The sequence below is a fragment of the Dasypus novemcinctus genome, chromosome 13 (genome assembly GCF_030445035.2).
Source record: "Dasypus novemcinctus isolate mDasNov1 chromosome 13, mDasNov1.1.hap2, whole genome shotgun sequence".
Classification (NCBI taxonomy): Eukaryota; Metazoa; Chordata; class Mammalia; order Cingulata; family Dasypodidae; genus Dasypus; species Dasypus novemcinctus.
The window spans coordinates 5,201,048-5,216,150 of record NC_080685.1 but is presented as its reverse complement, the minus strand read 5'-3'; the positions used below and the strand labels follow the sequence as shown (position 1 = coordinate 5,216,150).

Below are 15,103 nucleotides of genomic sequence, written 5' to 3'. Positions count from 1 at the left end.
TCTCTGAGTGTATTCATCTTTTCAAATCGCACCTATTTCTCCACAGGATTTCAGCTCCCCACGACGTGTTCCTTGGTGCCCCTGTCCCTAGCCTCACAGGCCTCCCCCGAGCTCGAACCACGCAAACCACCTGCACAGCTCACTCCAGAAGGAACCTCGGGACAGCCCCAGGCCCGGGCCCGGGTCCCCGGCGGGACCCCCGTTCCCGAAAGCCAAGGGCTGCTTCACGACCCGTGAACGAAGCCGCGAGAGGGGCTCCGAGCCGGCGGGGCCGCCGGGCCGCGGGCCCGACCGCCCTCCCCGAGCCGGCGCCGCCCGCGGGGCCCACGCCGCCCGGCCCGCGTCCTCCCGCCCTGCCGCGGCGCAGGCGCTCCCCCGGCCCCCGCCCGCACGCACGGCGCGACTTCCCGCGCGCGGGAAAACCCGCTTCCGGCCCGGCCGCGCCGCCGGCCGGGGCGCGTCTCCAGGGCCGCGTCAGGCGCCAGCCCGCGCCGGGCAGGCTTTCGTGAAGCGGGCCTCAGAGGGCCTCCGGGGAGGGCCTGGCCCCGCAATGCTCAGAAAGGGGGTTCCCTCCTGACCGCCTCTCGCCCCTCAGACCTGGCACAACGCTGAGCGCGCAGCTACACTCGAGGTACTGACTGGGACAAATTTCCCAAAAGGATACTTAAATATTAATTTTCGGTAACTCCTGTGTTTCCCGATTATGTTACTTTAAATTGCCCCACACAGGACAGGAAATTCCAAAGAGGATTACGTGTGTGACATTGTTATTTGGGATGACTAGCCAAGAAGTCAAGGAAGGAGTCAGGTAAAAATATTTAAAAATAATATTTACATGTGAGCACTCCTTTACTTGGGCATTTTGGACACGCACAGGCGATGCCTGAACGAAAGGGAAACTGAAAAAGAGAGGAGGGCAGGGGGGAGGGGGGGAGCCGCTGCTCCTGATCCCCGCCTGCGCCCCCCAACACCAGCCCCTCCGCCCCCCGGGGTCCCGCGGCGGCGCCTGGGGAAGCGCCCGCCGCGCCCCGCGCCCCCCGCCCCCCGGACAGCGGCTGCTCCCGGGCTGCTCCGGGGCGGCTCGCGGTGTCGGGGCGCCTGCTCCTCCGCACAGGAGCGTCGCCGGGCCCCGGACGCGCCTCACGCGGCCCCGGCGGCAGCTGCGACGAGCGCCTCCGTCCTGGACCCCGCATCCCGCCCCGCACCCCGCCTCTCTGCGAATGCTGTCTCCACTCCCGGGAGCGCGGCCACCCGACACTGTCCCCTGCCCTACGTGCCGGTGCAGAAAGCGCAGGCCGGCTGCGCGCCAGGCGCGTCTGGTCGCAGGGGCCGGCCCGCGGCCTTCAGGAGCGGGCTGCACGCAGAGCAACCGCCTGACGGAGAACCAAATCCCTTCCACCCCCCATGGGATGCTAACCGAGGATCAGACCCCCTTAGACTAGCTGAGGATTGTATTATTTTTCTTAAAAAACAAAACAAATAACACCTTCTGATGAAGAATGGGTAAGCAGAGTAACACGCGCTTTCTTCCGCCTGCAGAAGCTTTGTCTTCAAAAGGCTAGGGTTTTAAGACTTCAGTCTGTGCCCAGTTTCTCCACTGCCCAGTCAAAGCCTTTGGGCCAGGTTAGTCGGGCTGCCCCCTGACCACAGTGACAGAGGCCATGGGCAGGTTTAGGGGTCTGCTTTTCACTTCAGTCATAAGGATTAGCCCTACAGATCAAAGGTTCTGCATTAAATGAAACTGGGATTTACCCCATTTTCAAGCAAGAGTAGCTGGCCTCAACTGCAAGAGATTGTTGTAAACTGGCTCTCCTTAAAGCTTAAAATCATCTTTTAAAAGATGTGGTTCAACTGATAGAGCGTCCGCCTACCACATAGGAGGTCCAGGGTTCAAACCCTGGGCCTCCTGACCCGTGTGATGAGCTGGCCCACATGCAGTGCTGATGCATGCAAGGAGTGCTGTGCCACGCAGCAGTGTCCCCCGCCGTAGGGGAGCCCCAAGCAGGAGGAGCGCACGCCCTCAAGGAGAGCCACCCAGCACAAAAAAATAAAGTCCAGCCCGCCCAGGAGTGGTGCCGCACACACGGAGAGCAGATGCAGTAGGATGACGCAACAAGAAGAGACAGATTCACAGGTACTGCTGACAAGAATGCAAGCAGACACGGAAGAACACACAGCAAATGGACCCAGAGAGCAGACAACTGGGGCGGGGAGAAGGGGAGAGAAATAAATAAAAAATAAATCTTAAAAAAAAAAGTCTCAGTAAAACAGCTTGCTTCCTACTCCAATGTAATTTAGCCAGAGAGGAGTACCTGCCATTTAACTCAATTCAACAAATATTACTGAATATCCTCCATCTTAACATTAATACTAACTTTTATTTCCATAGCATTTTATAATTTACAAAGTATATACATGTTATCATCTCATTGAATCCTCACTGTAAAACTATAAAGGATGGTTGGGTAAGTGATCAATAAATCCTTTTAAAACCAATTACTGTGCTCTCTCATAATCCACATATATTTATATACTATATATTTATAGTATTTTCAACACTATCATTTCTCTAGGGTTATTCTAGATTTATTAGGTTTTATTGTGTATTACATACAATTAGGAGACAAGTCATAAGCTGCTCCTCTTTGCTCATTTACAGCCACAGAAGTATCATTAACAGGATTTTTCTACATAACTAAACTTTGAGTCTAATATTTATTCAGAGGTAAAGATGCTTCTTGGTGGGCTTAAATCCTGTAACTTCCTTATTTTCTTTCAAGGAGAAGAAGAAAAAATAGGTTAGAGAATAAACATTGCATTTCATTGTTTTAAACGGTTTTGAGAAATGCCAACTGATCTTTTTTTTTTCCAAAGAGATTGATGAAACTGTTTTGGGAAGGGAAGGGATATTAGCAAGATGGGCCACTTTTTACAGCACAGAACGAGGTAAAATTCTAGTAAAAGGCTCTGGGGACACAGGCCGGCATTCTTCTCTCCTCGACGCAGAACGTAAGGAGGACCTGGTCAAAACCCGTGAGCTCCAGGACAAGGGCGAATGGGCACACCATCCACGGAGGCATCACTGCCCCTTCTGAGCTGGGGACGTTAGTAATAATGGTCAAAATGTTAATAATGAGCCCGTGACCACTGGGCAGACACGATATTGAGCTCAAAGAACCTGGAAACACAGCCTTGCAACAATTTTGGTGTGTATTGTACATTATGTTTCAGTCAAAATGTAATGCTTTCCACCCACAGATGATCTCAACCTAAATGCATTAGCAAACAGCCAAACCACTGAAAAAACTCTCATTTTCACTTACATCTTTACAATATATTTACAAGGCATTTTCACATATAGTTCTTATTTGATCCAACAAAAGGTCAAATATTATTATCCCCATTTTGTAGGGCTTGGGAAGTTTATACATTCTGGCTGGGAAAAGATATCTAGCTGGGAAGAGGACTTGGCCCAGTGGTTAGGGCGTCCGTCTACCACATGGGAGGTCCATGGTTCAAACCCTGGACCTCCCTGACCCGTGTGGAGCTGGCCCATGCGCAGTGCTGATGCGTGCAAGGAGTGCCATGCCACGCAGGGGTGTCCCCCGCGTAGGGGAACCCCACGCACAAGGAGTGCGCCCATGAGGAGAGCCTCCCCGTGTGAAAACGGAGAGCTGACACAGCAAGATGATGCAACAAGAAGAGACACAGATTCCGGGTGCCACTGACAACAATACAAGCGGACACAGAAGAACACACAGCAAATGGACAGAGAGAGCAGACAACTGGGGGGGGAGGGGGGCAGGAATGGTAAGAGAAATAAAAATAAATAAACCTTTAAAAAAAAAAACAAAAGATATCTAGCAATTTAAGTGCTGTCACTCAAAACCAAGTTCAGGTCTCTTGACTATAAATAAATATAATGGAAACGTAGCAAGGGGGGGGTAGAGAATAACATTGAAATGAGAGCACAGAGATTTGGGTTTTAATCTTTTATTTGTTTCTTTTGCTTGTTTGTTTTTGTTTCTGTTTCTTTAGGAGGCATCAGGAACTGAACTTGTGACCGCCCCCCCACGTGGGAAGCAGGTCCTCAACTTCTTGAGCCACAGCTGCTCACCAGGGTTTTAATCTCGATATTTAAGTACCACTGCCTAGTACGGTGACCTCAAATGGGTCTCTGAATTTTTTAAGGTCTCATTTTTCTCATCTAAAAAGTAAGAAATCTGAACTAGATGTTTTCAGACATTCACTCGTAAACAATTATTAAGCCCTAAAGTATAGGCACAGGGAGATGTAAAATAAATGACACTAAGCTCTTTTCCTAGGAACTTTATAAATTAGTGAACAAGACACACCTGAACAAGATAACCAAGAGACAATGTGGTAACCACACAGGAAGGCAGCTCGGGAGAAGGCAGAGGGGAGTCATTCAGCAAGGACTGGGGTGGGCATTCCAACCTGAAAGAAGTCTTAAGGGATGAAAGAAAAAGATCCGGGCAACAAAGGAGAGAAGGGCATTGCAGTCAGAGGAAACAGCGGGAGCGAAGCCTCGGTGGGGGAGCAGCCCGTGTGTGCACTGCTCTGGGGAGAGCGCGGAGGGGAGGAAGGAGGCGCACGCTGACAGCAGTCTAGACTGAAGAGGCCCTCGTAAGACATGTGAAGGAAGCTGGGCTTCATCCCACAGACGAAGGGGCCCCCAGCAGGGTTTTCACAGAGGAATGGCACAGTGAGGAGTTTAATTCCAGAGCAATCACTTTGACAGACGTGAGGGAAGAACAGGAGGATGAGAAATTAGCATCAGAGCGTCTAGTTAGAAACATGTACAGGAAGCGGATGTGGCTCAAGTGATAAGGCCTCCGCCTGCCATATGGGAGGACCTGGGTTCCATCCCTGGGGCCTCCTGATGAAAGATAAGAAGAGAAAGCGTGCCTGTGTGGAGAGCCAGTGCCCTGTGGTGAGTCAAGTGCCCATGCGGTAAGCCAAGTGCCACGTGGTGAGTCAGTGCCCATGCAAGCAAATCACGCAGCAAGATGACGACGCAACAAAGGAGAGGCAAAGGGGACAGTCAAGCTGAAGCGCAGCAGAGACCAGGAACTGAGGTGGCGCAGCTGACAGGGAACCTCTCTCCACATCAGAGGTCCCCAGGAGCAAATCCCAGTGAATCCTAGAGGAGAGAAAATGAGAAAAGACAAAAAAGAGAAATAGATACAGAAGATCACATAGTGAATGGACACAGACAGCAAAAACAGCGGGGTGGGTGAGGGGGGTGGAGAGAATAAATAAGTAAATCTTTAAAAAAAAAAAAGAAAAGAAACCTATAGGAGAGATGATGAGGGCTCATTCCTGGGCAATTTCAGGAAGGAACATAATAGGCTCAAGAAACGAGAAGTAAAATCAGCAGGACTCAAAATGGATTGGCAGTAGGTTAACAATGAGAAAGGGAAAAAGGTCATGAAATGGGGCCAGGGTACTGCTCAGGTGGACACAGAACGGAGACCCTAAATCTAGGGGGGAAAAAGAGACAAAACTATCTTGAGGTCAGCTCTGGGCATGTCAAGTCCAGGTCATTTCTCGGTACGAGTGTCCAGCAGTCGATGGAAAAGAGGCATCCAGTGTGCAGGAGAGAGGTCTGGCCCGTGTGGCGGGAAGGTTGGAACTAAAACGTGGAAGCTGAGCGAACCGCCAGGAGACGGAGCACCAGGCGAGGCCTCGGCCAGGACCCTGCTAAACACACCACAAGGTACAGGTGAGGTCAAAGACGACGCCCAGGAGGGAGCAGAGCCCAACCTCACAGAGGAGATCAGCCGAGAACCCAGTGGGGACTAACAGTAGGAAACACAGCCTAGAAGAAAATCCAGAAAAAACAAGAACTGAAAAATGTCTACTAGGCTTAGCCTAAGTGGTCGCTGGAGGCCTTGTTAAAGAGGTTTTAATCCAGGGAATAAGAGAGGACGCTAAACCGCAGGGAGCTGGAATGTAAAGTGAAGACAATGAGTACAGACTATCTTTTTGAAAATTATGAATCAAAAGGGAAGGAATTTGAAATTTAAGGAAGACAGGAAAAATCAATTCTAAAATGTTTTCCAGTTCTCAAGCTCTGGTTTTTTTTTCATACGGACAAAAAGTCTATTTCATAAAATTCCATTTAAAAACACAGATTAAATTTGAAGTGGCATTTTTAATTATGTGAAAAGCAGGGACCCACATTGTAGCTATCAATGGAACATATATGTATATATAACATTTCTCAACATACCAGAGAAATATCTTGTAAAGAGGGCTAGCCCAAAAGGCTAAGGACTGGTGGAGTACTCCTCTCTTGCTCTAACTCTCACTTCTCTCAGTGCCTCATGAAAACACTCTTTGGCCCCCTCTGTCTGGAATGTCCTTCTCTTCTCTTTTAATTTGCTTAACACCTACACACTCTTCCAGGACCTGCTCCAGCTCCACCTCCCAGAATCACAGAATGTTAGAGACAAAAAAAGACCTTACAAATTCAGTGGATTCCAGGATTTTCAATATGCTAATGAAGGGACTACAGATCAGTTTCAGAGAATAACCTGCCTGAAGTTACACTCATACCTTGGGGGCAAGGCCGAAATTTGAAGCATTTCTTCAAACAGTGCCCATTTCACTACACTCATTATTTCCTCAGATACTTATCATGTATAAAGTTTAAGTTTGAAATAGGTCAAACTTTAAGGATAATCAATTTAAATTAGTGTAAGATTAATGTTAATAACACTTCTGAAAACTAAGGACTGATCTACAACTCACTTGTTAGCTTCAGTCAACAATCTACAACTACTTGGTTATACAAGTAAAGATTACAGATGTAGACTAATATTTATTTTGTGGATAGGCTGACTGTCAGTCACTAAATAGGATCGCTCCCCGAGTACAGCATTTATTTTAGCCTCTGCCAGTGGAAGTGTTGGAGCAGATGTTGGCAGACTGTGACATACAGTATGTCTTTAAAACTTGTTGGGGTGTGAAATTTCATAAGGTTAAAAAATACTGCATTTTAATCAGCACTTATAGGAGTTCTGTACTGTTATAAATTATTTCAGACCAATAGCATTTGCTAGTAAAATGGACAAAGGAAGAAACTACACTGGCTTTAGACAGGACATGATAATGCCTGCTGCTAATGTGTTAAAAGCCAGTTTCTACCACTTAAAACAAATGCTCACCCAAAAGCTCTTCAGAATGAAAATGTGTTCTCCAGTCAATACAAAATATGTTATTTCAATTGACAGTAGGAATTAAGAACCATTTTCTACTGAAAGAACACCATTAATAGCTAATGGGCATTTAAGTGAGTAAAAAGATGTTTACCTTAACTAATATATACATATATGATGGTGATCGCATTTAAAAAAAAAAAAGAAAATCCCTGCATAAGTATCCACTGATACAAACAGGTTGGTCCTTATCATTCAAATAACTTCATATTTGATTTATTGTTTTGGTTTATTGTTTTGATTTTCCTTTAAAAGAAAAAAAATAAGACAGTATCCATTCTGACCTATTGAGAAGTGTTAACCTGCATAAAATAACAGGAATGAAAAAGGGAGGGAATCTATATATAATGGTAAAATGAATTTAATAAAATTCAAGGACTTTTGTTTTCTTGGATTTGTTGCTGTTGTTTTATTATACTTTTTATGTTATACTTTGCTTCAAAGTTGGGGAAATTTACTTCGTATCTTTTCCACATGAGGGTAAAAGACAACAACATACAACCAAAATCAAAATTAAAGTTGTCTAGTTAATGGTTTTATCTCAGTGGTACGACACTAGCTCTTACACAAGTTATTATTAATACACTTTTAAAATGCTTTAATTCTAAATTAATATAGAAAGACCCTTTTCTTAATCAGTAAATGTGAACAGCCAGAAGAGGCTGATCATAATATAACAATAATAACCTCCACTATCATCATCTTTCAGTTTTTGTACTATGTTCAAGCAGATAATCTCTAAATAAGTTTAAGTTACAAACAGTTTTATAAAATATTTATAAGAATGAAAAACTTGACTAACAAACATAAAATATCCCCAAACGTCTAATTAAAATCCATTATTTCTCAGGGTGTAATCACTCAAAAGCGCTAAGGTTAAATAGGAGATTAGAAATGCACTAAGTACTCCAACATCTTATAATCAAGTTTAATCGAGCCACCCAGTTCAAAAGTCTTTGTTTCCATTTTATAAAGAAAAACTTGAGCCACATTTGGGGAAACATATTTATCAAAATTTCTAACTATAAATATCCTAAGCTGTACTGTACTATACAAAGAACATGTTATCGATAATCCCTATGCTAAGGAATTGGAATTCTATCAAAGCTGACAATGTCTGTTAAATACAAACTCAAACTTCTTCACAGCCTTTTCATAGATACTAAACAATCAGACATGTAGGGTCTTAGAAATTAATAAATACAAGGTGAATCAACAATTATAATTAACTTACTTGCCACTGAAAAGTTGTTGAGGGGATAAGGTAGATCGACATCTTGAGGTTTCTCTTTATATCCTATGAATGAGCCATCTGTCTTCAAAAGGAAATACCGTGGCCTCCAGTTTTTTATATATTCTCCTACATGAGGAAAGCACGCATGTTAATGCTGGGGAAAAAATGAACAGCAGCTTTTATGTGAAAAATAAATTATGGTACAATGTATGTCCTACAACACTGGCCTCCCAAAATTTCGTTAAGCAATTTTCTTTTAACTTAGCTTACAAAAGAAAATACATAAGCCTGCAATTAAGATTCAATAAAACCCAAACATGTTTTGTTTTAAATGATTTCACACTTTGATAATTCATTTGCACCATTATTTCTTCAAAGAATCATTCATCTGAGTACACATTTTGTTCAGTTTTTCGTATTATCAGATGATTGTTAGAGCACAGTTTCAGCTATTTAAAAAGCCTTGGTAAATCATCTACACAGTATCAATGAATTCCAATGAAAAACACTTGTCATAAGAGGAACATGAACCACTTACGTACCACTAATTAAATCACTTTTTTTAAAGAAAGGAAAAGGAAGTCTATTTTCATTGTTAAATTGTGTTCATAACCTGTTGAGACCATATTTTATTGTTCTGCACAGAAAAATAATCTTTCATACACTGTTGTAAATAAATCTTGAAAGCAAAAAGAGTAGGGGTTAGTACAGCTTAAAACCACACATATGTGCACGTGCCACATGGCCCAGTGCGTAAGTGAGTAAATGTGCTTTATATCAGATTCTGATATAAACTAACCACCAAAACAGAAATTCTAAGTAACCAGATCACCACCACTTACTTACCTAATAAAGCACTCTAACTATGAGCATCAGAGACTCCCTATGGTATAACATGTACTGCAGGGCTACTCTGGGCTCAAATTTCAGTTCTCTACTATGTATTTCTACCTGTATTCTATCTCAAAGGCTTAAATTAAGTATACAACCACAAAAAATCTGAAAACAGCTGAACTTTTCCTGCAAATCAGTTTCTTTTCTTGACTCCTACCTATCATTTAAGCTCAAACCTGACATTTGACTGCTCCCTCTCCTTATCTTATCAGTTGCCAAGTTAAGAGAGACCTCCCCAGTCTTTCTCTTTTAGCCTGAGCTAACAACCCCGGCCCTCAGGACCTCTGTTTGCCCTTCTGCTAAAGCTCTGTAACTGCTCTCCCCATTTGACTTGTCCTTCCTCCCATCCTGATGTATCTATCATCTCCAGATTTTTACTTACTTGTGTACTACTTTGATTATATCATTTTTCTGCTCAAAAATATTCTATGACTACTTATTGTTTACTGTAAATGTCTTTTTGGAGGTACCGGGGACCAAACCCAGGACCTCATACTTGGGAAGCAGGTGCTCAACCACTGAGCTACACCCCTCTCCCCAACATATACTTCAGATATGTAAGCATTCCTATGAATCAGTATTTCTCAGTTCTATCTGAGAAACTCTATATATTCTAAAGTATTACTGAGAACCCCTAAAGAGTTTTGTTTATGAACATTGTATGTCAATACTTCCTGTATTAGAAATTGAAACAAAGTTTTTCATTATGCATAACATGTAACAATTATTTTTAAAATAACATTTTTGTGAAAAATAACTTCTTAAAAAAAATTAGTGAGAAGCAGCAGCACTGCTTTCTGTTTCTGCTTCTATAACCAATCTCTTGTAGTATATTTTGGTTGGAACATAGGAAGAGAATCTGGCTGACACCTGAAAAGGGAGGAGTATTTTAATAGACTTTCAGACAGTTTTGAATATCCTCCTTTGATACTACACTAGAATTCAATAGGAAGTAGTTTCTAAAAGGTAGCTGCAATGTGGAATTTGAAACTACAGCAATGAACTTTTCATACTTTAAAATGTGAAAATCCATCATTCTATAGTGCACATTGAATGAGTCTTTCACACCAAGCATGATTTTGTAAAATCATGTTTTGGTCACTTGGAAAATACTGGTTATCTTAGTTATGCTGATCTTCCAAATGCTGACACAGTTCATTATAAAATCACATTTGTTACCACTACCAATCTCATAAGAAAAGTCTTCAAGCACTGGGAAGCTGTCAAGCTCGTGGTGACAGATATGGTTTTCAAAAATTCTAATTTTTGCTTGAAAGCTCAAATTTCATCATTGGCAACAAATACAATCAATTTTTCCATGCAGTAATGTACTAAAGTGCCTAAACCTAGTAGTGCCTACCATGTGATCGAGGCACATAATAATTTATTAAACAACCGATTAAATGGAAGATATGTGTAGGAACATCTGCACACGTGGATAAGCACTTTAAATTACTTATGTGTTCTTTTTCTAGGTCCCTCTTAAAGGAAAAAGAAAAAGAAAATCTGGCACGCATTCCCCATCTAAATTTTTCTGAAAATGAAATGTGGACCTGATGTAAACAAACACAACTTAATAAACCAAATTTATAGAACCAAAACAATAAACTCACAGTTTTCATTTAAAAATAAAATTGCTACTCTCTTGACTACTCTTTATTTTTCCATTTTTATTTACATATTCCTCTATATGATTTGTAATCATTAGATACTAATTTTCAAATTAGTAATATAATATTTAGACTTCAAGTGCTGTTATAAATGAATAAAAGATTAATATTGGTACCATGTTTATAATCTGTCAAGTCAATTAACAGTAAGAATTTAACAATTATACCAAAGATAAAATGAAATTTAAATTCATTTGAAAAATCTAGGAGAAAAAAACAAAATGAAGTAATACCATCTCTATTTTATAATAGTACTGGCATATTTTCCCAAGAAATGTGAAATTAAATTTTTGAAAATTTCCATTGCTAAGGATAATTTCTCTTAGTCTCATATAAATCTTATATTTTTTTATTTTAAAAATATAAATAAATTTAAAGTATTTTATGGAATATATAACAGGATTTCTGGTTGCTAAAAAGTTCTTCACAAATAGATCTCCGGGGAGCGGATGTAGCTCAAGTGGTTGAGTGCCTGCTTCCTCTGCACGAGGCCCTGGGTTTGATCTCTGATACCTCCCAAGAACAACTGACAAAACCAACTCTCAATCCCCAGTACCTTCTAGAAAACACAAACAAACAAAACTGATGTTTTCCTTAAGTAGACTACATCATACCAAAGCAGTGAGAGTGAAATAGTCATCCAGAGGGAGAAAAACCCAAAAGTCAAAATTTCCCTTTCTGATAAAAGAAAGTCTCATTTCTTATCAAATTCTGTTAATAATTTTGAGCTGGCCCAATGAAATCAATGCCAAATGTCCTGCCATGCTAGCCACGGCACCTGGAGACTCCAGTTCCTGCCTGTACGCAAGGTCATGGCGACCCCCAGCTCGCACCACAGTCACCCCGGAAAGACCCCAGCACGAGCTCTTCACAACTTTCCGTCTACCAGGATGGGTGCTTCCACCCACTTGAGGTAGCACCTACAACTATCCTAAGGTATGCTCTTCTCAAAGTAACAAAACCCTTATTTTGCAACAATGAACCTGATATTTTGGCTTCTGTAGTGGACTGAATGGTGCCCCCTGCCCCCCCAAAAAACCATGCATACATGCTAGTCTGCAGAGCCTGTGAATATGACCTTCTACGGCAAAGATGGGATTAAGTGAAGGATTCTGGGAGGAGGAGCTCGCCATGGGTTAGGAAAGCGCGGCAGAGGAGGACCCCGACCCTCAGAGAAGAGGCAGTGGGGCCTGGAGGCGGCGGGTGAGGGGACCTTGCCACGGGGCCGCGACTGCCGGGCTCACCAGACCTGCGAGAGGGGAGGACCCTCCCCTGGAGCCCTGCCAGGCGGCAGGGCCTGCGGACACCTGCCTCTCAGGCGCCTGAAGAACTCAGAGGAGACATTTCTATCATTTTACGCCACCCTGTTTGGGCTAAATTGTTGCGTCAGCCATATAAAACTATTACAGCTTCTAAGCAGTATAACCAAAGAGGCTGGTTTACTAAAAGAAACCAAAACAAACAAAAACTACTGATTAAGGGACTGGCAGTGGGTGGTATGAAGACTCACAGTAAATACCTTCTGAATAGAAAGGAAAAAATCCACAGCCCTACAAATGGTGAAGATTCTCATTTGGGAATTGTGAGGTCAGAAGAAGCTGTTTACCAGAATTCTCAGTTTTATTATAATAAATTTAGATTCTGGGCCGTTGCCTATTTTCTGACTTTCCAAATTATTTCTTGTAATTTGTTTAAAATAACAACAACAAAAATCCTCAATGTTTCCGAGTGAATGTTGGCCATAGAAGACATGTACAAATGATATTTCATTCAGCACATGTACAAATGATATTTCAGTTTGGTTCCTAGGCTTAATCTTTAATAATAGCCTGAGATGGAAAAATGGTACGGGCTTAAATTCATGTTCACTTCCCCCAAAAAATTTTGATAGAATATTCAAATGGATCATCTTTATCAGATGATATACATTCAAATCAGGGCTACCTAATGAAGTTGACCGTGCTCATTTCCTGTTATTCATCTATTTTCAAATGGCATTTCTATTCTGTAATCTTCAACCTTCAATTAGCCCCTACACACTGCAGACCTTATTTTCAACATTCATTAGTACTTTATCGAGAATCACACTTGGGCTTTATAAAATAAGCTGAAGTCATCAGAAAGTGCCACGCAGGAGCCAGGAATATCGACCTATGGACTAACGACTGACTAAAATATTCAAATGGGTTTACATCTACAGTAACAAGAGACTGTCTATAGAGTTGTTCAGACAAGCAAATGGAGAAGACTGTTGGAAATACTTCAGCCCAGTGTCCTCACCACTAGATTACACTGATGAACATCTGACTCCATTTTAAAGCGAGGCTATAGTCCAGGCTACTCCTAACCCTAACCTCATGAGGGCAGGAAGTTATGAGGTAAAGCTGTGAGGTCAAGTATGCAATGGTTGAGACGTGTGAATAGACAGTCATTTCACCTACTGGAAACCAATCCTCAACCATAATGCTCCATGTTAAAGACACAATTAGATTAACTGAGATGCTAGGAAACAAAACAAACATAGACACAATGCAACTGAAAAGAAACTTAAACAATGGTAGCACTATTTTTCATAAGTCCCATAAAACCATGACCAGCTAGAATTAACTAATCCTTTTTAAAATGTGCTACTTTCCTAAGACAAAATGTGAAGAACATTTAAGGCCCCGGTTACCAACAGTCATAAACCAAACAAACTGAAAGTCGACTTTGTCTAATGGATACATAAAATACAGCTTTTAAATTCACCAATGGTCATTCTTTCAAAAGCTAATCACTACCCTAAGGAAGAGGGTGGAAGCATTCTTATTTCTATGTCAGGAAGAAGCATTATCATTTTACTAGATCACAAAGCTGAAACAATTGAAAGCTTACTTTTCTGACAATAGAGTTTTTAAATATTTTATTTCTGTTCCATCACAATCCAGGTTTTCAAGATGTAGTATTATTAATCTTTGCACGTCTCTGAAGATAAATGAATGGTAACCATGTTTAAGGCATATATTAAAGACAACCTCATGTAAAACCGTCATTATTTACAAAGAGAGCAAGTCATTAGTGTTTATGCAAAAGAAGATGAGCATAATGTCACTGCAATAAAACATGAGGCCACATATTTAGAACCAAAAAAAAAAACCTTTATTTAAAACAAGTATGTTGTATAATAAGTTTAAAAAATTACTGTAGTCAATATGAGGTCAACAGATTCCCAAATTAAACCTCATATACAAGGATCTTCAATAAGTTTAAGTACTGATTTCTCATCGGAAGCCATGGAGGTAAGCAGGCAGCAGTATGATATATTTACGATACTGAAAGAGAGAAACTGCTAGACCAAAATTCTTTATCCAGCAAAACTGTCCTTCATAAAGGAGGAAGAGTTTAAGATATTCACAGATAAACAAAAAGTGAAAGAGTTTGTCACCAAAGGCCCTGCCCTAGAAGAACTGCTAAAAGGAGTTCTTCCAGTTGGAAAGAAAAGACAGGTGAGAATGGCTTGCAGCAGTATGAAGAAGTGAAGATCTTCATTAATGGTAAGTAAATAGGTCAATGCAAAACCCAAATAGTACTGTATCATCAGGATATAACTCTACTCTTTATATCCTATAAGAGCTATAATATAACTCAGTGAGAAATGATCATATTTCCTTATAATGGACATGCAAAAGACGAAGAGGTAATATGTGTCAAAAACAACATAAAGGGAAAATGGAGAGATATGGGAGCAGAGAATGGGTATGATATTGAAGATAAGTTGGTATGTTTTCAAACAAGTAGGTTATAGACTTAGGTTATTTAATACAAATCCTAGGATAACCATAAAGAAAGTATTTTTAAAATATACAGAGCCAGAAATGAAAAATGGATCAGTTACATAACAGAAGATCAAATATACACAAAAGGAGGCTTCAAAAAAGGAAAAGAGAAACAGAAAGGATGTAACATATGAAAAACAAAGGGCAAAATGGCTGAAAAAAGTCCTGCCTTATCAGTAATAACACTGAATGTTAAAGCATTAAATTCCACAAGCAAAAGGGATAAGAAAAGTATGATCAACCTCA

General features: G+C 41.5%; 1 protein-coding gene and 1 long non-coding RNA gene across 27 annotated transcripts in view; one reads left to right on the top strand and one right to left on the bottom strand.

The window, feature by feature from the left end:
* Positions 1-15,103, bottom strand: part of AKT3 (AKT serine/threonine kinase 3) — a 337,190-nt gene that overhangs the window by 171,612 nt on the left and 150,475 nt on the right. For 23 of the 26 annotated variants that reach the window (XM_071207333.1, XM_071207331.1, XM_071207338.1 and 20 more), the window contains one exon: positions 8,479-8,604. The exons of the other annotated variants lie outside the window; for them this stretch is intronic. In XM_071207333.1, coding sequence (XP_071063434.1) covers positions 8,479-8,604 — 126 coding nt within the window. The remainder of the gene's footprint in view (positions 1-8,478; positions 8,605-15,103) is intronic. 26 annotated transcript variants of the gene reach the window in all.
* Positions 448-10,982, top strand: LOC105744704 (uncharacterized). Its single transcript, XR_001117695.3, has 3 exons — positions 448-631; positions 730-808; positions 10,848-10,982. It is a non-coding gene; the product is annotated as an uncharacterized lncRNA (long non-coding RNA).